This window comes from Emys orbicularis, chromosome 1, assembly GCF_028017835.1.
Source record: "Emys orbicularis isolate rEmyOrb1 chromosome 1, rEmyOrb1.hap1, whole genome shotgun sequence".
NCBI classification, from domain to species: domain Eukaryota; kingdom Metazoa; phylum Chordata; order Testudines; family Emydidae; genus Emys; species Emys orbicularis.
In genome coordinates, this window is record NC_088683.1 from 91900450 (window position 1) to 91924018 (window position 23569).

General features: G+C 47.3%; 1 protein-coding gene across 1 annotated transcript; it reads left to right on the forward strand.

Annotated features, from left to right (window-relative positions):
- Positions 1-11523: 11523 nt before the first annotated feature.
- Positions 11524-22700, forward strand: LOC135891149 (butyrophilin subfamily 1 member A1-like). The gene is made up of 8 exons (XM_065418645.1): positions 11524-11631; positions 12793-12870; positions 15320-15667; positions 16057-16335; positions 17499-17618; positions 18028-18048; positions 19975-20001; positions 21215-22700. Exons 2-8 carry the CDS (start codon positions 12798-12800, stop codon positions 21967-21969), a joined length of 1623 nt encoding a protein of 540 aa, XP_065274717.1. The 5' UTR covers positions 11524-11631; positions 12793-12797; the 3' UTR covers positions 21970-22700.
- Positions 22701-23569: the final 869 nt, after the last annotated feature.

Sequence of the window (23569 nt, forward strand, 5' to 3'; positions counted from 1 at the left end):
CCTAAAGGGCTCTTAAAATCAACTTATGTACTCCTCCCCGTCGAGGGGAGTAGTGCTAAAATCGACCTTTCTGGGTCAAATTTGGGGTAGTGCGGATGCAAATTGATGGTATTGGCCTTCGGGAGCTGTCCCAGAGTGCTCCATTGTGACCGCTCTGGACAGCACTTTGAACTCCGCTGCACTAGCGAGGTACACAGGAAAAGCCCCGGGAACTTTTGAATTTCATTTCCTGTTTGGTCAGCGTGGCGAGCTCAGCAGCACAGGTGACCATGCAGTCCCAGAATCGCAAATGAGCTCCAACATGGACCGAAAGGGAGACACTGGATCTGATTGCTGTATGGGGAGAAGAATCTCTGCAGGCAGAACTCCGATCCAAAAGAAGAAATGCTAATATATTTGCCAAAATCTCACAGGGCATGTTGGACAGAGGCTACACCAGGGACACACAGCGGTGCCGTGTGAAAGTTAAGGAGCTCAGGCAAGCCTACAAAAAGACAAAGGAGGCAAAGGTCGCTCTGGGTCAGAGCCCCACACGTGCCACTTCTATGAACAGCTGCATGCCATTCTAGGGGGGGACCCTATCACTATCCCACCACTGTCTGTGGACACCTGCAATGGGGGGAGTCTCACAGAACACGGAGGAGGATTTTGTGGATGAGGAAGAGGAGGAGAATGCACAGCAGGCAAGTGGTGAATCCGTTCTTCCTGGCAGCCAAGAACTTTTCATCACCCTGGAGCCAATACCCTCCCAAGGCGGGATCCCCGACCCTGAAGCCGGAGAAGGCACCTCTGGTGAGTGCACATATGTAACTACAGTACAGAGTTTAAAAGCAATAGTGTTCATGGTCACCTGGTTAAATTAGGGGAATTTTTGTAAGGGAACAGTAAAAGGACCCCTTTCATGCTGGGCTGTTTGCGCTTGGCTAAAAGGGATCATCCCGGAGAATAGCCACGTGGCGGGGGGAGGGGATCATCCCAGAGAATAGCCATGCGGTGGGGTGGGGGTAGGTGTGTGCTGCACATTTACCCGAATACTGCAGCCCCTCCTAAATGTGAAACCCAACCATTGCTTGCTCTGGGAAGGGGGGCGCTGCAGTTTGAAAACATTCCCATATGTTATGAAGGCGTAAGAAGCCAACCCAATTTTACTTTCCCTTTTTATCTCCCCACAGGTGCAGATGTTTCTACGCTCCTCCTATCATCTCCGTCTCTGGTTATCGCAGATTAGAAGGCAAAAAAAACGCACTTGCGATGACATGTTTTTCGAGCTGATGCAGTCCTCCCGCACTGATAGGACACAGCTCAATGCATGGAGGCATTCAGTGGCAGAGGCCAGGAAAGAATTGAGGGAGCGCGAAGAGCGGAGGCAGGACGTGATGCTGAGACTAATGGGGGAGCAAACGGACATGCTTAATTATTAAAGAAAGAATGCATGGTTTCAAAACAATAGCTACTTTATTTCGAAGGGGGGAGGGTGGTTGGCTTACAGGAGAAACGCACACAACTGTCACACCGAAGCCTGGCCAGTCATGAAACTGGTTTTCAAAGCCTCTCTGATGCACAGCACGCCTAGCTGTGCTCTTCTAATCTCCCTGGTGTCTGGCTGCTCATAATCGGATGCCAGGCGATTTGCCTCAACCTCCCACCCCGCGATAAACGTCTCCCCCTTACTCTCTCAGATATTATGGAGCACACAGCAAGCAGTAATAACAATGGGAATGTTGGTTGTGCTGAGGTCTGACCTAGTCAGCAAACAGCGCCAGTGAGCTTTTAAATGTTCAAAGGCACATTCTACCACCATTCTGCACTTGCTCAGCCTATAGTTGAACTGCTCCTTACTACTGTCCGGGCTGCCTGTATAAGGTTTCATGAGCCATGGGAGCAAAGGGTAGGCTGGGTCCCCAAGGATAACTATTGGCATTTCAACATCCCCAACGGTAATTTTCTGGTCTGGGAGGTAAGTCCCTTCTTGCAGCTGCTCGAACAGCCCGGAGTTCCTAAGATGTGAGCGTCATGCACCTTTCCCAGCCATCCCACGTTGATGTCGGTGAAACGTCCCTTGTGATCCACCAGTGCTTGCAGCACCACTGAGAAGTACCCTTTGCAGTTTATGTACTGGTTGGCAGGTTGTCCAGTGCCAAGATGGGGATATGTATTCCATCTATCTCCCCACCCCAGTTAGGGAACCCCATTGCAGCAAAGCCATCCACTATGACCTGCACATTTCCCAGAGTCACTACCCTTGATAACAGAACGTCAACGATTGCATTGGCTACTTGGATCACAGCAGCCCCCACAGTAGACTTGGCCACTCCAAATTGATTCCCGACTGACTGGTAGCAGTCAGGCCTTGCAAGCTTCCACAGAGCTATCGCTACTCGCTTCTCAACTGTCAGGGCAGCTCTCATCTTGGTATTCTGGCGCTTCAGGGTGGGGGAAAGCAACTCACAGAGTTCCAGGAAAGTGGCCTTACGCATGCAAAAGTTTTGCAGCCACTGTGAATCATCCCATACCTGCAACACTATGTGGTCCCACCAGTCTGTGCTTGTTTGCCTGACCCAGAATTGGCATTCCACTGTATCAACCAGTGGATTGGGACATCCCAGTGCCACCATGATGTCCCAATTGTCACAGCCAGTGCTTTCAGGAATGTCTGTGTCCATGTCCTCATCAAAATCTTCCTCGTGCTGGTGTTTCTTAGCCCAGTTCTGCATATACTCAAGGATAATGCGCGAGGTGTTTACAATGCTCGCAACAGCAGCGGTGACGGTGAGCTGAGCGGGCTCCATGCTTGCCGTGCTATGGCGTCTGCAGGAGAGCAGAGTTGCAGCGGAAGCGGTGGATGACAACGGTTAGTACCGCACAGATTTCTGACAATTTGTAGAAATTTGCTATTGAGACTCAGCTCATTTACAAGAGCAGAGTTGCAGTGGAAGCTGTGGATGACGACAGTTATCAGTCCTACTGCACCGTCTGCTGACAGCAGCACCCAGGACACAACAGCAGTGGTGACGGTGAGCTGAGCTGAGCGGGCTCCATGCTTGCCGCGGTATGGCATCTGCATGGGAAAAAGGCGCGAAATGATTGTTTGCCGTTGCTTTCACAGAGGGAGGGTTAACTGACGACATGTACCCAAAACCACCCTCGACAATGTTTTTGCCCCATCAGGCATTGGGAGCTTATCCCAGAATTCAAATGGGCGGCGGAGACTGCGGGAACTGTGGGATAGCTACCCACTGTGCACCACTCCGTAAGTTGATGCTAGCCACGGTAGTGAGGACACACTCCGCCAACTTAATGCGCTTAGTGTGGACATACGCAATCGACTGTATAAAATCAATTTCTAAAAGTCAACTTCTATAAAATCAACCTAATTTTGTAGTATAGACATACCCTTACAAATTTATTATAAATAATACTTTCACTGACAAGGAAACTTCTATGCAAAAATTCTGTTAAATTACGTAAAAATTGAGAATATTGCACTAAAAATGTTAGTTAAACATTAGTGTTTCCTCACTTTTTAACAAATTGAGATTCTAAATTTAACCTTTCTTCGTAAGCCAACTCTCCTTCCACCTATAGGCCATAAAACCCTGCTAGTTCCATTCACCATACTCCTCCATCTCCTTTTCCAGTGTGAACTACAGACTACCACTACCACACATCTACATACTAACCATATGTATTGTTACACTCTCACCACATGTAGAACACAAACCTCCTGCTCCTTTAGTCCACCTGCTTGTGTTCAAGAGATAACAGTACCTTAATTTCTCTGTACCAAATGGCAGGGCCGGCTCTAACTTTTTTGCCACCCCAAGCAGCAAAAAAAAGTGCCGCCCCACCCTGCCAAACCACCCCCACCGAGTGCTGCACCGCCGAAACCCTCCCCGCCGAGCGCCGCGCTGCCGAACACCTCCCACCGAGCTGCTGAACCCCCGCTGAGCGCCACCGAACATCCCTGCCGAGCTGCTGAACTCCCGCCGAGCACCACGCCGCCGAACCCCCCCCCGCGGAGCGCCGCACTGCCGAAGCCCCCCGCACGGAGCGCCACGCTACTGAACACCCCCCACGTGGAGTGCTGCCGAACCCCTCCCCGTGGAGCGCCGTGCCGCCGAACACCCCCGCCGAGCACCTCGCTGCGCTGCCCCCCCGCCACCCCAAGATTGGCTGCCCCTTACCAGGTGCCGCCCCAAGCACGAGCTTGGTTGGCTGGTGCCTGGAGCCGGCCCTGCCAAATGGGGACTGAACCCCACAGCATCTCATCGATTTTAAGGCCAGAAGACCAGCTGTGATCATCTAGGGCAGTGATACTCAGGCTGAGGCTCATGAGCTGCAAGTGGCTCTTTAATGTGTTTCCTATGGCTCTTTGCAGCACATGATATTAAAACACTGTGTGATGTAATTATTAATCAGGATGCTTTTACTATTAACCAATTGTAGTTGATAAAATAATACTTGGTCAGTCATTTCACTGTGAGAATAATATATATATATATATATATATATATATATATATATATATATATATATATATAAATAGTAAATGAAACAATGAATTCACACTACTGTGGCTCTTTTGGGTAACGATCACTAATTTGGCTCTTGAAACACAGGTTTGAGTATCAGTGATCTAGGGTGACCTGCATAACACAGACCATTGGACTTGCCTGAATTAAATCCTATTTCAAATCCAATACCTGTGGTCGAACTACAGTGTGTGTGTATTTTATAGACCCCCCCCCCCCAAAGTCCAATCTTGATTTAAAAATTTCCAGTGACAGAGAATCCACCACAACCTTTGGTCCAAAGACAGTGTACCATTGCATTGGATCCAGTTCACCTTATCCACCCTTTTAATATGGATTGGATATCGCACTCTACTAAACCCACTCATCTTCCTGATATTATTCAGACACCTGCTCTTTAGCAATAGGTTGGAGACTCCTTCTCTTCTAAGTATCTGGTAGAGACACCAATATCTCTCATACTCACTGTGGGAAAGGGGAGCTTGTATATATGCTTAGGGGGGCTACCTCCTTGTGCTTCCTGCTGGTTACTGCCTGTTCCTCTTCCCTCAGGGCAATACCCAAGTCAAGTAATATGAAGAGAAGAGGTGGAAAAATGCAGTGTGTTTCTGCTTGTCCATTCTCTATGTTCTATGCTGCACAAGCTATAAGACACTAGCACTCAGCTGTCATGGGTCCTCTACTGAGGCTTTTTGAGCTTTGATCCTAAGGTTATAAAAATCTGCCCTTAACTTGTGCTTACATTTTCCTCATCTGTAGACAGACTCCCTCTCTCTGGTATAGGTAGGAAGGTTGTGAGCTAATCATAAAACTAAAGTCCATACTAAATTGTATAATTTATTTGGGGAAACTGAAATTTCACCCAACTCGGTGTTTTTTCAGTCAGTAGTGGGAGGTTGAGTAGAGCTCTGGGCAGCATTGAGATTGGGACTTAATTCTGACTTCCTTGACTTTCTAGTATTTGGTGTTAACTATGATATAGTTGATAGGCCAGAAGAGACCATTATGATCATCTAGTCTGACCTCCTAATTCCCAGAGCAGATCTTTTAGAAAAAAAATCCAATCTGGATTTAAAAATTCAGTGGTGGTGAATCCACCATGACCCTTGATAAATTGTTTTAATGGTCAATTACTTTCAATGTTAAAATTTTGTCATTCCAGTTTGAATTTGTCTAACTTCAACTTCCAGCCATTGGATTGTTATACCTTTCTCTGCTAGGTTGAAGAGTCCATTATTGAATATTTGTTTGCCATGTAGGTACCTACAGATTGTAATCAAATCACCCTTTCTCCTCCTCCTTGCCTTCGCCCCATCTATATGGAGTTAGCTCACAGGACACATTTTATGGATGACTTTGGCAAAGTTTTAGGGTCAGCTGCTACCCTGACACCATCCTTCCGTCTTTTTCAAACAGGCTTGAGATGGGCTACGGAGGAGTTCAAGTCAACCTTTAAGCTTCGCTTAGTTAACTAAGTATCACCATAAGGCAAGTTTTCTATTCTTTTAAATATACCTCCCAATTTTTTTCCAGATTTCTGCTCAAGGTAGGTTTTAAACTCACACTGGCTGGGTCAGATTCAAAGGGCTACTACTTATCTCCTTGAGCTTTCCAGCTGGTGTGGATACATATATACTTTTTAAATAGACAACATTTTTAAACTTAACTTCATCTTAGTTTTTGTCTGGGACACTGAATTAAGACTCAGTGCTTCAATTCAGGTGGTCATTTGCAAGGTGGTTATTTCTATACAAATATAAAGGTTTATTAAAATTATTTAAAAAACACACAACAAACTTCAGAAGGGGAACGTTAACATGCCAAACACTGAACTTTTATAATTAAGTATAAAATTTCAATTTGATAAGCTCTTCTCCTCCAACAGCTGCTTCTGTACAATCACTCAAAGGGAACAGATCTCACTAAGCATGCTTTAAATTTGTAGACTAACACACCTAGACCAAGATTTTAGGGAATAAATACTGATTCCCAAATTAATGGGTACCCATCTTGAGATGGCTTAACGGGGCTTTTTGGAGGGCTGATACTCAAATGCATTTCCTTAAAATCACCCTCTCCAGTTAGGGTGACTTGAGTTGGACACCCAAAAGTACTAGTCACTCTTGAAAATCTTGTTCTCATTCTTCTACTCTAACTATAGAGGCTACAAACAGGTATGTTTGCTCAGCTGCTCTGTACTTGGTTAAAGTCTCAGTGACAATTTATTGTCTTTTTCTACCCTACTTTTTATGACCGATAAAGAAAACTGACACCTGAAGTGTACTAATCAACATCTAGGCTGCTCCAGCCCCAGCCTGATCTTCTCCTTTTGCTTTTAGCATATCTGGGGCCCCTTGTTTCTCTTCCGCTCAGGGGTGAAAGTGGGCCAGTACTGTGTACCGGTAAGAACCCGCACCGGCCCATACCCAGCCCACATTAAAGCGCTGCCCTGCTCCTTTTGCGTCCCCTGTGGGAGGCCCTGCTGGTAGGGTGCCTACCAGCAGGGCTGCAGATGGGGGGAAGGGGCAGCAAGGAAGGTCCTTTGCTGCGGCAGCGCTTTAACGTTTCTACCCCTACCCCTTCCGCCCCCTCAGCGGCCCTGCCGGTAGGGACCCTACCGACAGAGGAAGCAAAAGGGGCAGCGCTTTAAGGACAGTCCTTTGCCGTGGCAGTGCTTTTAACGCTGCTGCGCTCCTCCTCCCGGCAAAGGACCCTGCAGCGCTTTAATGTTCCTGCCCCTTTTGCCTTGCGCTCCCGCCCGCAGCCTCTGACGGGCGGTGGGGGAGGGGCAAAGGGAGCAGTTGCCCTGGGACAGGTGTAATGTATTAAAGTGCTCTCCGTAGGAATGTGCTACTTACGGTATACTGAGCATGCTCAGTTCATCTGCTGAAGCCACTGCCCTTCACCCTGCCTTTATTAGCCGTAAAAATCTGCTGACTGCTTTTGACAGGGGTTAAAAAGGGGCAAAGGGGACGAATCAGAGCGGGGGGTGGCCAGGATCTGAGCAGGGGGTGGAAATTGACTGGTCGGGGGGGTCAAGCAGCTGGAGGCAGGATTAGGAGAGGGGCTAAAGGGCAAAATCAGGGCTGGGGGGGAGCAGGAGTTAAGCTCGGGGTGAGGCGCTGGCAGAGGGTGACAGAGGGCAAAACCCGGCACAGGCAGGGGCACAGTGGGTAACAGTTACCCCAGTGGGATTGAGACACCCGTGTTTGCAAAAATGGTGGTGGGGGGGGCAAAGCAGCTTTTTTTATTTATTTATTTACAGACAGCACCTCTCAGCATCGGCTTCCCAGGGCTGGGTTCTTAAAGGCACAGGCATCCCAATGCCTAGTCAATGCCTAGTCAATGCAGCTCTTCTTTGTCTGATCTAACCTACTGAGGCTATGTCTACACTACAAAATTCAAAGCGCTGCCGCGGGTGCCAGTGCTCCTGGTAATCCACCTCGACGAGGGGATTAGCTCCAAGCACTGGGAGCCAGCCCAGGAGCGGCTCTAGCTATTTTGCCACCCCGAGTATGGCAGGCAGGCTGCCTTCGGCGACATGCCTGCGGGAGGTCCGCCGGTCCCGCGGCTTCAGCGTACCTGCAGCTGAATTGCTGCCGAATCCGTGGGACCGGCGGACCTCCCGCAGGCATGCCGCCGCAGGCTGCCTGACTGCCACCCTCGCAGGGACCGGCAGGGCGCCCCCCGTGGCTTGCCGCCCCAGGCACGCACTTGGAGCGCTGGTGCCTGGAGCCGCCGCTGGCCGAGCCTGTCCACACTAGCGCTTTAAAGCGCTCAAACTTTTTCACATCCCTGAGCCAGCAAGTTAGAGCATTTTAACTTGCCAATATAGATAATCCCTGAGACTTAATTCAGTGAAACATTTTACACATATCCCCTCAGAAACAAAGCATCCCTTATCACTGTATCTGATTGCATAGAGTCTCCTAGCAGTTTCCCAAGTTGTCTTATCTGCTGCTGGGATTCCCTGAATTCCCTGAATTTTTAAATTTAATTTTTTCTTCTCATTTTAGAGCTGACTGAATTTCTGGCCTACTGTCAAAACTTTGATTTGAGTCAATCCACCAATGGGGATTGCATTTTTGCAACTGTTATTTTGCCTCTGTCTAGCCCTTAGTGTTTTTCCGCATGACATTGTGTACAACTTGATTCTCAAATACTCAATAAAGGCAATATACTATCTCCTATAACGCCTTTCTCCCTGGGAAAAAATCTATTGTAATTTTTGCAGAAAATTAGAACTGCCATCATGGGTCAGACCAATAGTCCGCCTAATCTAGTATCCTGTCTTGTGACAGTGGCCAATGCCAGGTGCTTCTAAAGGAATGATCAGACCAGGCAATGACTCAGTGAACCCAGGGCCGGTGCTACCATTAAGGTGAACTAGACGGTTGCCTAGGGCGCCAAGTTTTGGGGACACCAAAAAGCAGTGACCCCAATTTCCCCCCCACGGCAGCTCCCTACCCCAGCTCACCTCTGCTCTGCCTCCTCCCCGAGCATGCCGCTCCCGCTCTAATTCTCCTCCCCTCCCAGGCTTGCGGTGCCAAACAACTGATTGGCGCTGCAAGCCTGGGAGGCGGGAGAAGTGGAGCAGCAACGGCGTGCTCGGGGAGGGGGTGTAGCAGAGGTGAGCTGGGGTGGGGAGCTGCCCCACGGCTCCCTGAGCCGGGGGGGGAGTTGTCGTGGGGGGGGGCGCCTCAGGGCAGAGGTGGGGGAGCTGCTGCGGGAGGGGGCTCAGGGTGGGGGGGGCGGGGAGCTGCCGCAGGGCTGGGGCGGGGGCGCAAGGCACTGAGTGAACCATCCCATTGTCCACTCCCAGCATCTGGCAGTCAAAGGACAGTTTAGGGACATGCAGAGCATGGGCCTGCATCCCTGATTATCTTGGCTAATAGCCAATGTACTTATCCTGAGGGACTGATCTAATTCTTTGTTCAACCCTTTCATAGTTTTGCCTTTCAAAATACACCTCTACCTCAATATAACGCTGTCCTCGGGAGCCAAAAAATCTTACCGTGTAATAGGTGAAACCACGTTATATTGAACTTGCTTTGATCCACCGGTGTGCGCAGCCCCACCCCCCCGGAGCACTGCTTTACCTTGTTGTATCTGAATTCGTGTTATATCGGGTCGCGTTATATCAAGGTAGTGGTGTATAATGAACACACATCTACAACCCCAAGATACCTTTACAACCACAAGAATTCTAAAATCATGAGTTATACACCCTTGAGTCAAGAAATTTTAATAAATAAATGATATCTTTTTTTTATGTGCCTCTTTGTTCCTGAGCCTGTAAGGTGCAGTAAGGCCAGTTCCAATGCCTTGAGCCTAAACACCTGAATGAATCTTAGTCTACCCTCATACTCCCAAACATTTAATATACCTAAGGCCATATCTACACTTCAAGTGTGGGTTAACTCAAGTTATGTCAGCATAGAGTCACTACGGTTACTATGTCAAGTATCAGGAGGTAGCCGTGTTAGTCTGTATCCACAAAAACAACAAGGAGTCTGGTGGCACCTTATCTGCTACAGGTTGCAAATTGCTACAGATAGCAGTCTCACATGCCTATAGTGTGAGAGAATGCTGCTATCTGTAGGAATTCGCTTCATCACATATATAGCAGTGTTACAGGTAGCACATCCCTACAGATTGCAGTTTCTTACATGTATGTGTCAGAAACTGCTATCTGTAGGACTGTGCTACCTGCAGCAGCGACAAGTCCTACTTTGCTAAAAAAGGCCATCTGATGTAGCTAATTCAAGCAGATAGCAGTCTCACATACCTACAGTGTGAGAAACTGCTATCTGTAGGAATTAGCTTCATCTGATTGCAGTGTTACAGGTAGCACATCCCTACAGATTGCAGTTTCTAACACGTGTCTGTCAGAAACTGCTATCTGTAGGAATTAGCTTCATCACATATATGGCAGTTACAGGTAGCATATCCATACAGATTGCAGTTTCTTACACATATGGATGTGTGAAAATGCTATCTGTAGGACTGGTCTATCTTGCCTTTAGTAAGGCTTTTGATACTGTCTCCCATGACCTTCTCATAAACAAACTATGGAAATACAACCTAGATGGAGCTAAAATAAGATGGGTGCAAAACTAGTTGGAAAACAGTTCCGACAGTAGTTATCAGTGATTCACCAGGCTGAAAGGGCATAACGAGTGGGGTTCTCCAGGGATCAGTTCTGGATAAGTTTCTATTCCAAATCTTAATCAATGATTGAGATAATGGCATACAGAGTACAATTATAAAGTTTGTGAATGATAACAAGCTGCACGCATACAAAATGGGAAATGACTGCCTAGGAAGGAGTACTGCAGAAAGGGATCTGGACCACAAGCTGAATACGAGTACTCTGAAAACAGATCTATGCAAAAAAACAGAACATCACTCTGGGATATCCGCTCTACTCTGCGCTGATTAGGCCTCAACTGGAGTATTGTGTCCAGTTATGGCCATCACATTTCAGGAAAGATGTGGACAAATTGGAGAGAGTCCAGAGAAAAGAAAAAAAAAGTAAGGTCTAGAAAACATGACCTATGAGGGAAGTAGCATCTTTTTACAAAAGCTGTTTCTTACAATCTATACGTATAAATAACTGCTACATATAGCACATTTCTACATGTAGCAATTCCACATATATTATAGTGCAAGAAACTGCTACCTGGCTGTAGGCCTTTGCTACATCGGATAGCAGTTTACTACAATAGCAGTTTCTTACAATCCATTACGTATCGGTAACTGCTACCGGTAGCACATTCCTACGCGGAGCAGTTTAATACACTACACCTGTGGTTTAAAAGGGCTAGCGCAGCAGCAGCGTCCGGAGCCCCAGGCCCTTTATATCAACACGGCAGCCCTGGGCGGCTCGGAAGGGCTGGATGGGGGCTGCTGATCCCCCCCCAGCCCCACCCCACCCCACCCCTTCCGCCCGAGGCCCCGCCTAGTGTCCTGATTTGCTTTCACTCCTGCTTCCCTCCTCCATGGCGTGGGGCGCCTCGGCCCCCGGAGCGAGGGGAGAAGCGGGGCGCTACAGCCGCGGCCCACGCAGACTTGGCTGGGCTTGGAAGAGGAACTGCAGGTGCGAGGGGACTTCGCGGGGCGGCTCCCTGCAGCGGACACCACCGCAGCAAGGAGGGGGGCGGGGCAGGGCTGGGTCCGCTCGGAGAAGGGTGGGGTTGCAGCCCCGGGAGCGCAGCGCGGAGGGTGGGAGGGAATGGGGAGCGCGCTGCGGGGTGAGCTGAAGAGAGGGGGACCGGGAGTCATCGGGCGGGTGGCTCCTTCCTGGCCATGGCAGCGGTGAGCTCAGGCCTGTAAGCGCCGCTCGTGCCCTGCTCCCTCCCATCCCGCTGGGCCTTCTGCTGTGTGCCTGTGGCAAGGCACTTCAGCGTCACTGCAGGCAGCACCTGTCTATGCTGCAGCACCTGGCCTTTGTAGGTGACTATTACTTGTTACAATCCCATCATGGGCCAGGAGCCAGGGGTGCTGGGACAATTTGTATAGTGGGGGTGCTGATATAACGCGCACAGCTCCTGGCTGTGTTCTGTCCCATCTAGTTACATGGAGAGAGATGAATGAGTTTGCTCTACAGCCTTTGCTAACAGACAGTGGCTCTTAGCTAAGGCTGTAGAGCAAACTCATTCATCTCTCTCTAAGTGGTCTTGGTGCCACTAGATGGGACAGAACACCACAGCCTGTCAAGGGGTGTGGATAGAGGTCAGGGGGGCAGTCACAGGACTGGGAGCAGGGGGGTTGGATGGGGTGGGGTCCCGCAGGGCCTGTTGGGGGTGAGGGTGTGTATAGGGGCTGGGGGGGCTGTCAGGGGACTGGGAGTGGGGGTGTGGATAACGGGTAGGTCCTGGGTGGTGGATAAGGGGCGGGGGGTCCTGGGATGGGGCGGTTGGATGGGTCAGGGGTTCTGAGGTGGGCAGTTGGGGGGGGGGGGGAAGTGGGAGGGGGCAAATAGGGGGTGAGGGCCAGGCTGTTTGGGGAGGCACAGCTTTCCCTACCCGGTCCTCCATACAGTTTTGCAACCCCAATGTGGCCCTCTGGCCAAAAAGTTTGCCCATCCCTGGACTAGACTATAAACTTCTAATTCTCCCACTATAGCCTGAAAAATTTAGTTTGAACCTCATATTATTTTCACCTGGCAGAAAGTGTGGTTTGATTTGTGAATGCTCTCCAGACCCGTCCCCCAGAATTTTCTGGACATTGGTGTGAACTCTTCTATTTTGTGTTTTAGGGGTTATGGAACTGTCTGCCAGGAGTGGGCTCTGGGCCTTTGCCTTCTTCTGCCATGTAGGAATCCTGGTCTCCTCAGGTAAGCAGGATCTTGACCTGGATCCCAAGTCACACCCTTCTCTCTGATCTTTACCTTAGCCACGTGGTGGGAGAAGGGGCCACTTCTACCCAGGAACCATGTGGACAGCATCACAACAGCGCCACCAAGGCATGTGGGAGGGAACAAGAGGAGTGAATTCACATAGAAATAGGGGTTGTTCATGAGACGGCTCTTGCACTGCTGTACAGTTTGAATGGCAGCACTGCATAAGAGCAGAAGTCCAGGGAAGAAAGGAAAAGAGGAAAATAATTTGATCCACATTATGAAGGGCAGTAGAAGAATGGAAGTGAATAATTATAGAGCACAAGCCCTTTGGGTTAAGGAGGAGGCTAATAGTGAAATTTGTTGGGGTGGGATTGAAGCGATTAAAGAGAGCTGGAGGATAGGAAATCAAGGCCACTTGCTCAGGCAATTTAGAGACAAAGGGGGAAAAAGGAGATGAAGTAGGGATAGCTCAGTGGTTTGAGCATTGGCCTGCTAAACCCAGGGTTGTGAGTTCAATCTTTGAGGGGGCCACTTAGGGATCTGGGGCAAAAATCAGTACTTGGTCATGCTAGTGAAGGCAGGGGGCTGGACTCAATGACCTTTCAAGGTCCCTTCCAGTTCTAGGAGATAGGATATCTCCATTATTTCTTGGTTGGTGAAATAGAAGGAAGGTTTCTTAGGGCTATGGAGAGCAAAGAAGAAAGGAGCTGTAGGAGAAAGAGAGGTTGTAAACAAGAGATCCGGGGGGTGGGAGGTGATTTTTTTAAAATGTATTTCTACCAGAATGGGAGTGGAAAGGATAATTTTCCTTGCATATATTTATTTAGGTGAAACAAACAAGCAAACAAAACCCACAAAAACATAAAACAATATACACCTCTACCCCGATATAACGTGACCCGATATAACACGAATTTGGATATAACGCGGTAAAGCAGCGCTCCGGGGGGGGCGGGGCTGCGTGCTCCGGCGGATCAAAGCAAGTTCAATATAACGCGGTTTCACCTATAACGGAGTAAGATTTTTTTTTTTGGCTCCCGAGGACAGCGTTATATTGGGCTAGAGGTGTACTATGTTAGGCCCAAGTGGTGGTGTAAGCTATCAAGAACTAAAGCTGATCAAACTGTTTGTCCCTAATGTAGATCCCTTTCTGATCAGATCCATGCATCAATCCTGTTCTGTAGTAAGGTTGAAGCAAATAACATACATGCAAACAAACTTTGACAATTTGTTGTGTGATTGGTCGCTTAACTCACGTGCTATTGTTATTGCCTACTGATGTTGCGAATGAACTCTTTACACGGGAGAATAATAAATGACCGGTAAATAACCAGTAACACACCTCTACTGTGAATTTTCCGATGAGTGCTCACTTATGTTAAAATTCATGATGCTTTCAGGCTTCATAAACATTTTCGCAAATGCCTGGCACTTGTTTGAATACTCGTGATTGACTGAATTTTACCCCATGAATACAAATGGCCCAAACTCTGTGCTTTTATTCCTGAAAATCAGTAGTGAATGAATTTTCTCAATATTTCTCCATCTTTATCAAGAACCTTAATTCTTTACCAATCACCCATTCACCTCGCACCTGGACATAGGTCATAAACACACCTGGCTCAGGAATCACATGGCTTATCAAATTGTTGGATTTGGGCTATGGAGCCTTTTACTCCTAGGACATTAGTTCCAAATTGGGGTGAGGAGGTGGGAGTGAATTTGACACATGGAGTAAAATTATTGGGTGATCCTCTATCTCCTAAATGGGACAGAGAGGACATTTCCTTGTTCACCTGTCATTGTGAGTCTCTTAAATCAAGACAGGTGCTGAATGGAGTCTCTAGGAAATGTTTGCAAATACAGGGCTCGATCCTGAGAAGTGCTATGTGCACTTGCTGGGGGATTGTCCAGTGCTCTTGGCTCCCCATTTTAGGATTGGGGCATACTGGTTAGTGTGGCTGGGTGGGAGAGACATGTTAGTGAGCAGGAAATCTGCCTGGACCATGGTAGTGGTAACAAAGATGGTGAGAGTTGTGAGTGGTGATGTATGGGCTGTTGACAGTGCTGCTGAGTGATGCTGGGTAGGGCTGGTGGTAAGCAATTCTAGTATTTTCAGGTTATTATGCCATGTTCTTTCCCAGTGCTATCAGATTTAAAAGGAGTAGCTCCCACTCTACCTGTTGGATGCTTAGGTTGCCCAGGATGCTCCTCTGCATGATTTCCCCCTGTGTAATGGTGGTCATAGTCTCCTTTGTCACTCTGTTGGAGTTTTGTTTTTTGGTGATGAAGATGGTTGGTAGTAATAGCGAGGAGAACTACAGTGATGGGAATGCAGATGGTTATAATCCAGAATGTGGTGGAGGTGGGGTTTGGCGATGTTGGAACTGAATAGACAATAAGGTGATGGTGTTATTAATACCTTTCATGATATCCCTTTCAGAAAGCCTTACCCTGAAAGGATCAGATTCTCCAGTGATTGCCACAGTTGGCACAGATGTCATCCTTCCATGCCAACTTTCACCTAGGACCAATGCCAAACAGATGGAAGTGAGATGGCATAGCAGTGAGATTCCTGGCCTAACCCATCATTATGTGAATGGGCAGGATGCCCCGCAGAAGCAGAAACCACACTACCGGGGAAGGACAGAGCTGTACAAGGAGGAGCTTCCCAATGGCAATGTCTCTCTACTGTTAAAGAAGGTTCAGGTGGCAGATGGAGGCAGCTATGTCTGCTTCGTTGGCAACAAATTGAATTATTTGGAAGGCCTTGTGGAGTTAAAGGTTGGAGGTAAAGTAGGCTCTTGTTGTCAGTGAATTGCTTTTCTGTTTTAGCAGGTGACATGTTCTTCACTTACATGTATCCCCGGCAAACACACACACATTTTCCTCTGGCATTCTTTTGTTTCATTTCAAATCTCTGCCAGATACCTAAACAGTTATTATCCACCTCTAGTCACCCAGATGCCATGGCAGCTGGCAGCAGTTACTGAGAGGCCTTGGTGACTGGCTGTGGCTACAGAGGGCCATGATGTTCCTGTGCTGGCTACACATTATCATAGAGCATTAATGCATATGTTAATGATACCAACATGGTGAATCCTTTCCATCCCAATGGGAACAAAGTAGTGGTGTTTCCATGTCGAGTAAGCTAATATTACTTGGTTTGCTTTGACACAGCTGTTGGCACAGGCCCCACAATCTCTGTGCACCGTTCCCAGGACCAGGCAGTGACACTCACTTGCAGTTCAGAAGGGTGGTATCCGGAACCAGCAATACTTTGGACCGACAGGCATGGTCAAAGACAGAACTCAACTATGTCATCTGTAAAAGATGTTCAAGGTCTACACAATATTCAGAGTCACGTGGATGTGAAAGATAACAAGAACCAGGTCCTGGTGTGTCAGCTCCAAAGCAACTTCTGGGACCAGACAAGACAGTCGGCGCTGCAACTTTCCGGTAAGGCTATCCTGTTCCAAAGAGTTTGTCTGGGCAGTAGAAGACTGGGTAATGGTTTGCTGGACATAAATGGTTGGACATAAATGGTTAGGGCAGGACAGAACCACAGAAAGCAGGAGCTTTACAGTGTGCCTTCTTGGAATTTCTAGTCTCTCTGAACATCCTCTCTTTATTTTCTATATAGCATTTAAAAATACATAGTATCGTATGTTGTAGCTGGGGCTTATGGTGGATGAGGGAATCTAGATGAGATGCTTGTAGTTTGGAGGATCCCAGTAGGATTCATGGAGGATGGGGGCTTTAGAGCCGCTTATGGATCAAATGGAGCAGGGGTGGGCAAACTTTTTGGCCCGAGGGCCACATTGGGGTTGCAAAACTGTATGGAGGGCCAGGTAGGAAAGGCTGTGCCTCCCCAAACAACCTGGCCCTCGCCCCCTATCCGACGCCTCCCACTTCCCGCCCCCTGACTGTCCCGCTCAGATCCCCTGACCCATCCAACCCCCACCCTGCTCCTTGTCCCCTAACCGCCCCCGGGACCCCACCCCATCCAGCCCCCTCTGCTACCTCTCCCCTGACTGCCCTGACCCCTATCCACACCCTTGCTCCTTGACAGGCCCCCCGGGACTGCACGCCTATCCAACCCCCACTGTTCCCCCATCCCCTGACCCCTATCCACACACCCCCGTCCCCTGACTGTCCCCCAGAACCTCTGCCCCATCCAACCGCCCCCTGCTCCCTGTCCCCTGACTGCCCCCTGGGATCCCTGCCCCTTATCCAACTCCCTGACCCCCTTACCATGACGCTCAGATAAGCATGTCTGGCAGCCTCGCCTCCCGGCCGGAGCCAAACACACTGCAGCTCTGCTCGGCAGGAGCGTGCAACCCCTCGCCCAGAGCTCTGCCTGCGCGGCGGTGTGGCTGCGGGTGAGGGGAGGCGGCGGGGGAGGAGCTGGGGGCTAGCCTCCCTGGCAGGGAGCTCAAGGGCCGGGCAGGACGGTCCCGTGAGCCGGATGTGGCTCGCGGGCCGTAGTTTGCCCACCTCTGGAATGGAGTGTCTTAGATGTGGACACATGGCATGAAGAATATCAGTGAGACACCCTGAGACTCCTTCCAATTTTAAAGTTATTTTCTTCCTGAACTAACAACCCACTTCTTTCATTTCAGGTGATTTATTCCCATATGATAAACACCCATATGTAGTCACCACAGTAATATTATGTCTATCGCTCGTTATATTGGGTGTGGTTACAGGCTTCATATTCAAAACAGAGAGCGAATCCAAAGGTATGTTCCTGGTCCTTTCCCAGTGTAGAATATTCTCCATAGACAAATGCATCCTGAGATAGAGATTAAAAGCAAGAAATAGGTAGGGAATGTGTGATGGGACAGAAACATCAATAAGATACAAATGTTACTATTTTCAGCTCCTGTGACTGATTGGTTTTGCCTCTTGGCCCTGAGAATTTCCTCTGTTACATTTAGCTTTCCCGGGCTCTTATTTTTACCAACATTTTATCATATTTTGCTGAAGTAGATCTCTGTGGGAAGAAGACCCTTTGATCATGGGAATGTAGCGTCAACTCAGGATGAGGGTATTGCTTAGGTTGGCTCAGGATGGACACATTGATGTAGGTATAATACCAGTTGATGGTCTCTTCTTTGCATATTCATCTCTTCTCTTTTCTTCCCTCAGGAAAGCTTCAAATTGCAAAAGGTATGTAATTTGTTTTTCTAGAATGAACTCCTTTGATCTCTCTCTGCATCTTCCTCTCTCTTTTCATTACTGTCTGTCTCTCCCAGTCCCTGCTGTTTCTCTCTCAGGAGCCTGAGGATTCGTTCAGAAGGATAATTGTCTGTCTCTTCACTGATGGGTGCATCACCCCCCTCTTGGGTTGTTGAGTGAGACAGTTGGTGATTCTCCTTTTCAGTGTGGGATAACAGTTATAACTTGTAACATGTTCAAGTTCACTAATGTTTTACACATGCCCTGCTGGCACACGCCCCAACCACACATGGAACACACAGGTGTCTTGGGTATTGCTGGCTGTGACTGGATTTCTATGATCCTGTCTTTCTGATGTTCTATTTTGGAGCTGCTTTAGTGACTCCATAGTTAAGGTTCTAAGACAGTTGTCATTATAAGCCTATTTTTCACCTTTGTCTATAACTTCCTTAAAACAAACAAAACCCAAACTTACTTTCATCTTGAAATTTGGCATGTGATATCTCATAGCATGAAGGTGTTTTTATTTATATTTTTGGAAGTTTGAGGTTAATCTGAGAAGGCAGTTTGGGGAATCTGAGACTTTGATTTGAGTGATGACTGCTGTTCTACTTTTTGAAAAATCTAACTTTATGTATCTCACTGTGATCTAGAAACAGCACATTTCTTTTATGCTCTAGTTTTTAGTGACCTCTGTCAGACCTTAGAAAGTCCACTCAGGGGGGTGCGTGTGCAAGGGGAGGATATGTACTTCTCCCCATGCTGTCTTGACTTCTCTGTTCTTCGTGCTCCTAAATACTCCTCCATTGGAGTTGCTCAAAAATGGGGGGCCTCCTTCTGGCATATGTCGAAGTGCTCGGTAATAGTGGGCAAAGTGCATGCTGGATAAAGGGAGGACTTTGAGGGCAGGGGGAATGGCAGCATGCTGAAAAAGGCATTTCTTCCAACCTGCTCCCTGAGTTCCATGGAAGAGACATGGGGAGTGAAGAACTCCTCTGGTTGCTTCCTACTGCTCCCTGGTTTGGTCTCCAGAACTTCCTATCAGCTTGACAGATGTGAACGTTCCATTCTGGAGAACTTATTTAAAATATCAAATTAAAGTAATCTTTGGTCCTGTGCACTAGATCTCAACTAACTGAATTCAGTAAACTATGTTCTATCTTCCTGCCTTGTTCTGTTTTCTTGCTAGATAATACACAGATATAGATATCTCTATGTCTATATTAAACTCTAAACACCTATGGACATTTTTTTTTAAGTGAGTATTTAAAGTTAAGTTTCTAAGCTCATATTTAAATAGCAAAATAAGAGGCCCAATTTTTCAAAAGTACTGACCACCCAGCAGCTCCCACTGATTTCACTGAAGCTGCTGGGTATACATCACTTTAGAAAGTCACAGAGAGTCCTGTGGCACCTTTAAGACTAACAGAAGCATTGGAGCATAAGCTTTCGTGGGTGAATACCCACTTTGTCAGATGCATGTCTGACAAAGTGGGTATTTACCCACGAAAGCTTATGCTCCAATACTTCTGTTAGTCTTAAAGGTGCCACAGGACTCTCTGTTGCTTTTTTACAGATCCAGACTAACACGGCTACCCCTCTGATACTTTAGAAAGTCAGGTAATTTATTTAGGTATTTCAGTGTGTATATAGGTGGAGTCTAAGTGTAAGTATGAACTTTTGGAGTTGCCCCCCCCCCCCCCTTTTTTTTTTTTTTAGGTGTCAACCAATGAACTCCTTGTCCAGTTCATTACACATCTGGCAGAAGAATTCTATCTCAGTGACATACCTAACTTACCAGTTTTGAGACTGAGTTCTTTTTCTGTGGCTTGTAAGAGGAGTGTCCCAATCGGGTTTATAGTGCAAACTCCGTTAACTTTGGTATTCTTTCCTAACTTCCCTTGTTTCACATTTCAGAGCTATTGAAGGCCCGAAACTCAGCTGGTGAGTAACCAAAAAAAGTTACTTCAGATCTCAGTGAAATTACCTCCTTTTTAGTCCAGCATCCCATTCTGAAGGTCTGTCCTCTGCTCAGTGTACTTGAAGAACTTACCTCCGTAATGGAGGTGGACAAGCTAAATCCAGTGTCTTGCCCTCTTGCTGGAGAGGAATGATTATTCAAAGAATGGGTGGGAGGGAACTATAAAAAGGAGAGGAACTTGTGAGCCTTCCTGAAAGCTGTAGCTCACAGTCCCAGTCTCTGTCACCACTGCGTCAAATTCCTTTTTCTTATTATTGGGTTTCTTTGGGACCTGAGTAGACCTCATTGCAGAGGGATAAATCCACATGAAAGTTAGTAGTTATGCGAAATCATTGGAGTTACTCTAATTTACATTGGTGTCACTGAGAGCAGAGTTTATTTCTAAATGTGTGTGAAATTGGACAGTACCTCTCAGAGTGACCTAAAGGGAGTCTCTGCCAATCAAAGTGTGACTTCCCCCCCCTGAAAATTGTCTTTGTAAAAACAGTCCAGTGGGATTCCATAGTTATTGTCTGTCAAGGATTTCCAGAGGAAATTTGCTTAATTTACAAATAAAAAGATACCTTTTCTAGCCACCAGTTATAAAACACAATCTGGGCTCTGAAAGTCCAGCTAGGGTCTTTCCTGCAACCTGAGTGTCTCCAAATTTAAGCCATCACTGACACCTGTGCAACCCCCATTCAGTGCGTTTGGCCAGGTGTAACTGAGATTTAATGAAGACTTCTGTTATAAACTACAAGAAGGAATGGAATCCAGCTAACTCTCTTATCTGTGTGGCACTCGCAGGTAAAACTCTGCAAATCTGCAGGTATCCGCTTTATATCCACCAACCACGTTTGCGGATCACGGATGCAGATACAAATTTTGTATGTGTGCAGAGCTTTACTCACAGGAGCAAGAAGCAGAGTTTTAGTCAGTAAAGTATGCAGATATAATTTTGGATACACTCAGGGCACAGCTCTGATGAGTAAGAGGAAACAATGTTTACTATAATATGTTTCTACTCTGAAAATTATTTAAGGCTGTAGAGGGACCTCAGGGAATCAGGAAGACAGGTAGTGAATGTAGGGGATGCTTCTATGAATTGGGTGATGTAGGAAGTGAAAGATCACTCATGCTTGTGTTTTTTTTGTTTTTTTTGTTTTTCTCCCCATGTGTCTCCATTTAACTGTACAGTGCAAATCAGATTGGATCCTAAAACAGCCCATCCCAACCTTCATATTTCATCGGATTGCCTACGTGTAAACCACACTGACCAGAAGCAAGAGGTGACAGATACTCCGGAGAGATTTGATGGATGGGCCTGCGTACTAGGATCTGAAACCCTCAGAGCTGATAGAGAATATTACTGGGAAGTGTATGTGGGAAATAAGACAGATTGGGATCTTGGGGTAACAAACGGGAAGGCTAATAGGAAAGGCTGGCAAGATTTGAAGCCAGAGAATGGGTACTGGGGGCTACGATTTTTTAACAGTACTGATTATATAGCCTTAGTGGATCCTCCAGTTAAACTAAGACTTGGCAAACAGCCTAAAGTAGTTGGGGTTCTCTTGGATGGTAAGGCTCAGAGGTTAAATTTCTATGATGTTTCAGAAATGTCTCACATCTACACTTTTACCCTGAATTCCTCTCTGGATGTATACCCCTATTTCTGTCCTGGTCTGAACAAAAATGGGAAAAACAAAGACCCTCTCCAACTTTGCTTTCCCTCTCATGGCTTCTGTGACCTCATGTCTTCAACTTCCATTCCTTCATCTCCCACCCCCACACTGGAGCTCTTGGGTGGCAATAATGGAAAGGATGTAGCTGCAGAACACTCCAGCCTCAACAACGATGCTGCTGCTGCCTCCCTTCCATTTCTACCCCAGGCTCCTTTCGTACAGAAGCAGGAGCCATCCCCTCTATATGACAATATGCACAACTGTGGATAGGTTCTTAGTTAGTTCTTAGTTTTGGACTGTGGGGTTTACCCCGACTGCATTTCCTTGGGGGAATTTACATGCCCAAGTCGCAGGGGTTTAAGCCCTGCAAATCCCGCAACAAGCCCATGCCAATGGGTGACACCCGTGACACTTGTTTAAAGTGTCTGGGGGAGGCTCACCAAGCAGACAAGTGCAGGATTTGTAAAGGGTTTTGCCGCGGAACAAAAAAGGAGCAAGATTTTCACCTCAAGCAGCTCCTTTATGGAGGCTGCATTCAGACCACAACCTCCAGCGGCGCGGCAAGACCTGGCACTGACCTCATTGGTGCGCAGTGCCCCGGTGGCAGTGGTGGAAGCAGCACCGTGGAAGGACTGTGGCAGAGGCCCGCAATACCGCCGCTCCCCAGCGCCAAAGCCAGCGGGATTGACCCAGCACTGCTCCTAGTCCTTGGCACAGAAGCAGCACCAGAAGCAAGGGAGGAGCGGATCTCTGTCCCAGAGACCCACCTGTGATGTTGCATGCCATATGTTTTATGGGAATATGCTTGAGTGTAAATATGATGTAACTGGAATATGCTTTATGCACAAGGTCTCTTGTAAGGTATTACAAAGCTTATGATCTACTCAGTGTGTTCATCCTATTTGTTTGGATGTATTATTTCTACATCTGGAGTTAGGAGAATAAGTTATAAACTTGTATTACTGATGTAAACATGTTAAGTGGAAGCTATTAAGAGTGCTTCTGAATCAATGAAGGGTGAATGGGTTTGTTTACCTGCAAGCCTTCCTATATGCATCTTCCAGCTAGTAGGTAATGAAGAAGGAGGTCTTACAGTGACATGTGATCATGTCACCTGAACTGGAATCCATCTTAACCCTGGTGCTTTTCCATTTAGAAGGAGGGGTGGGGAGCTAGAGAGATGAAAAGATTCCTGCCTTGTGCCAAAGCTATAAAAGGGGGTGAAATGGAACAAAGGGGGCGGCTAGTCATGAGAAATCCCCTAATTACCACCTGAGCTGGAACTAGCAAGGGGAAAGGATTAGGCCCAGACGAGAAAGGAGTCTAGTCTGTGAAAGAAGTTTATTGGAACATCTCTAAGGGTGAGATTTAGGTGTATTCAGTTTCTTAATGTATTAGGTTTAGACTTGCGTGCTTTGTTTTATTTTGCTTGGTAACTTACTTTTTTCTATCTGTTACTACTTTAAGCCACTTAAATCCTACTTTTGATACTTAATAACATGACTTTTGTTTATTAATTAACCCAGAGTAAGTGATTAATACCTGGGGAAGCAAACAGCTGTGCATATCTTTCTATCAGTGATGTAGAGGGTGGACAATTTGAGTTTACCCTGTATAAGCTTTATACAGAGTAAAATGAATTTATTTGGGGTTTGGAGCCCACTGGGAGCTAGGTGTCTGGATGCTAGAAACACGAGTACTTGCTGAGCTGTTTTCAGTTAAGTCTGCAGCTTTGGGGGTGTGGTTCGGACCCTGGGTCTGTATTGAGACAGACATGGTAGCCTGCTCCAACAAGACAGGGTTCTGGAGTCCCAAGTCACCAGAGAAAACAGGCTCAGAGGTAGTTTCAGCACATCAGGTGGCAGTCCCA

Excerpts from the sequence above, each read along its gene's own strand:
- LOC135891149 (XM_065418645.1), top strand. The coding sequence starts at position 12,798 with ATGGAACTGTCTGCCAGGAGTGGGCTCTGGGCCTTTGCCTTCTTCTGC. Across the intron at positions 15,668-16,056 it reads TGTGGAGTTAAAGGTTGGAG|CTGTTGGCACAGGCCCCACA; the intron begins GTAAAGTAGGCT and ends GCTTTGACACAG. Across the intron at positions 17,619-18,027 it reads AACAGAGAGCGAATCCAAAG|GAAAGCTTCAAATTGCAAAA; the intron begins GTATGTTCCTGG and ends TTCTTCCCTCAG.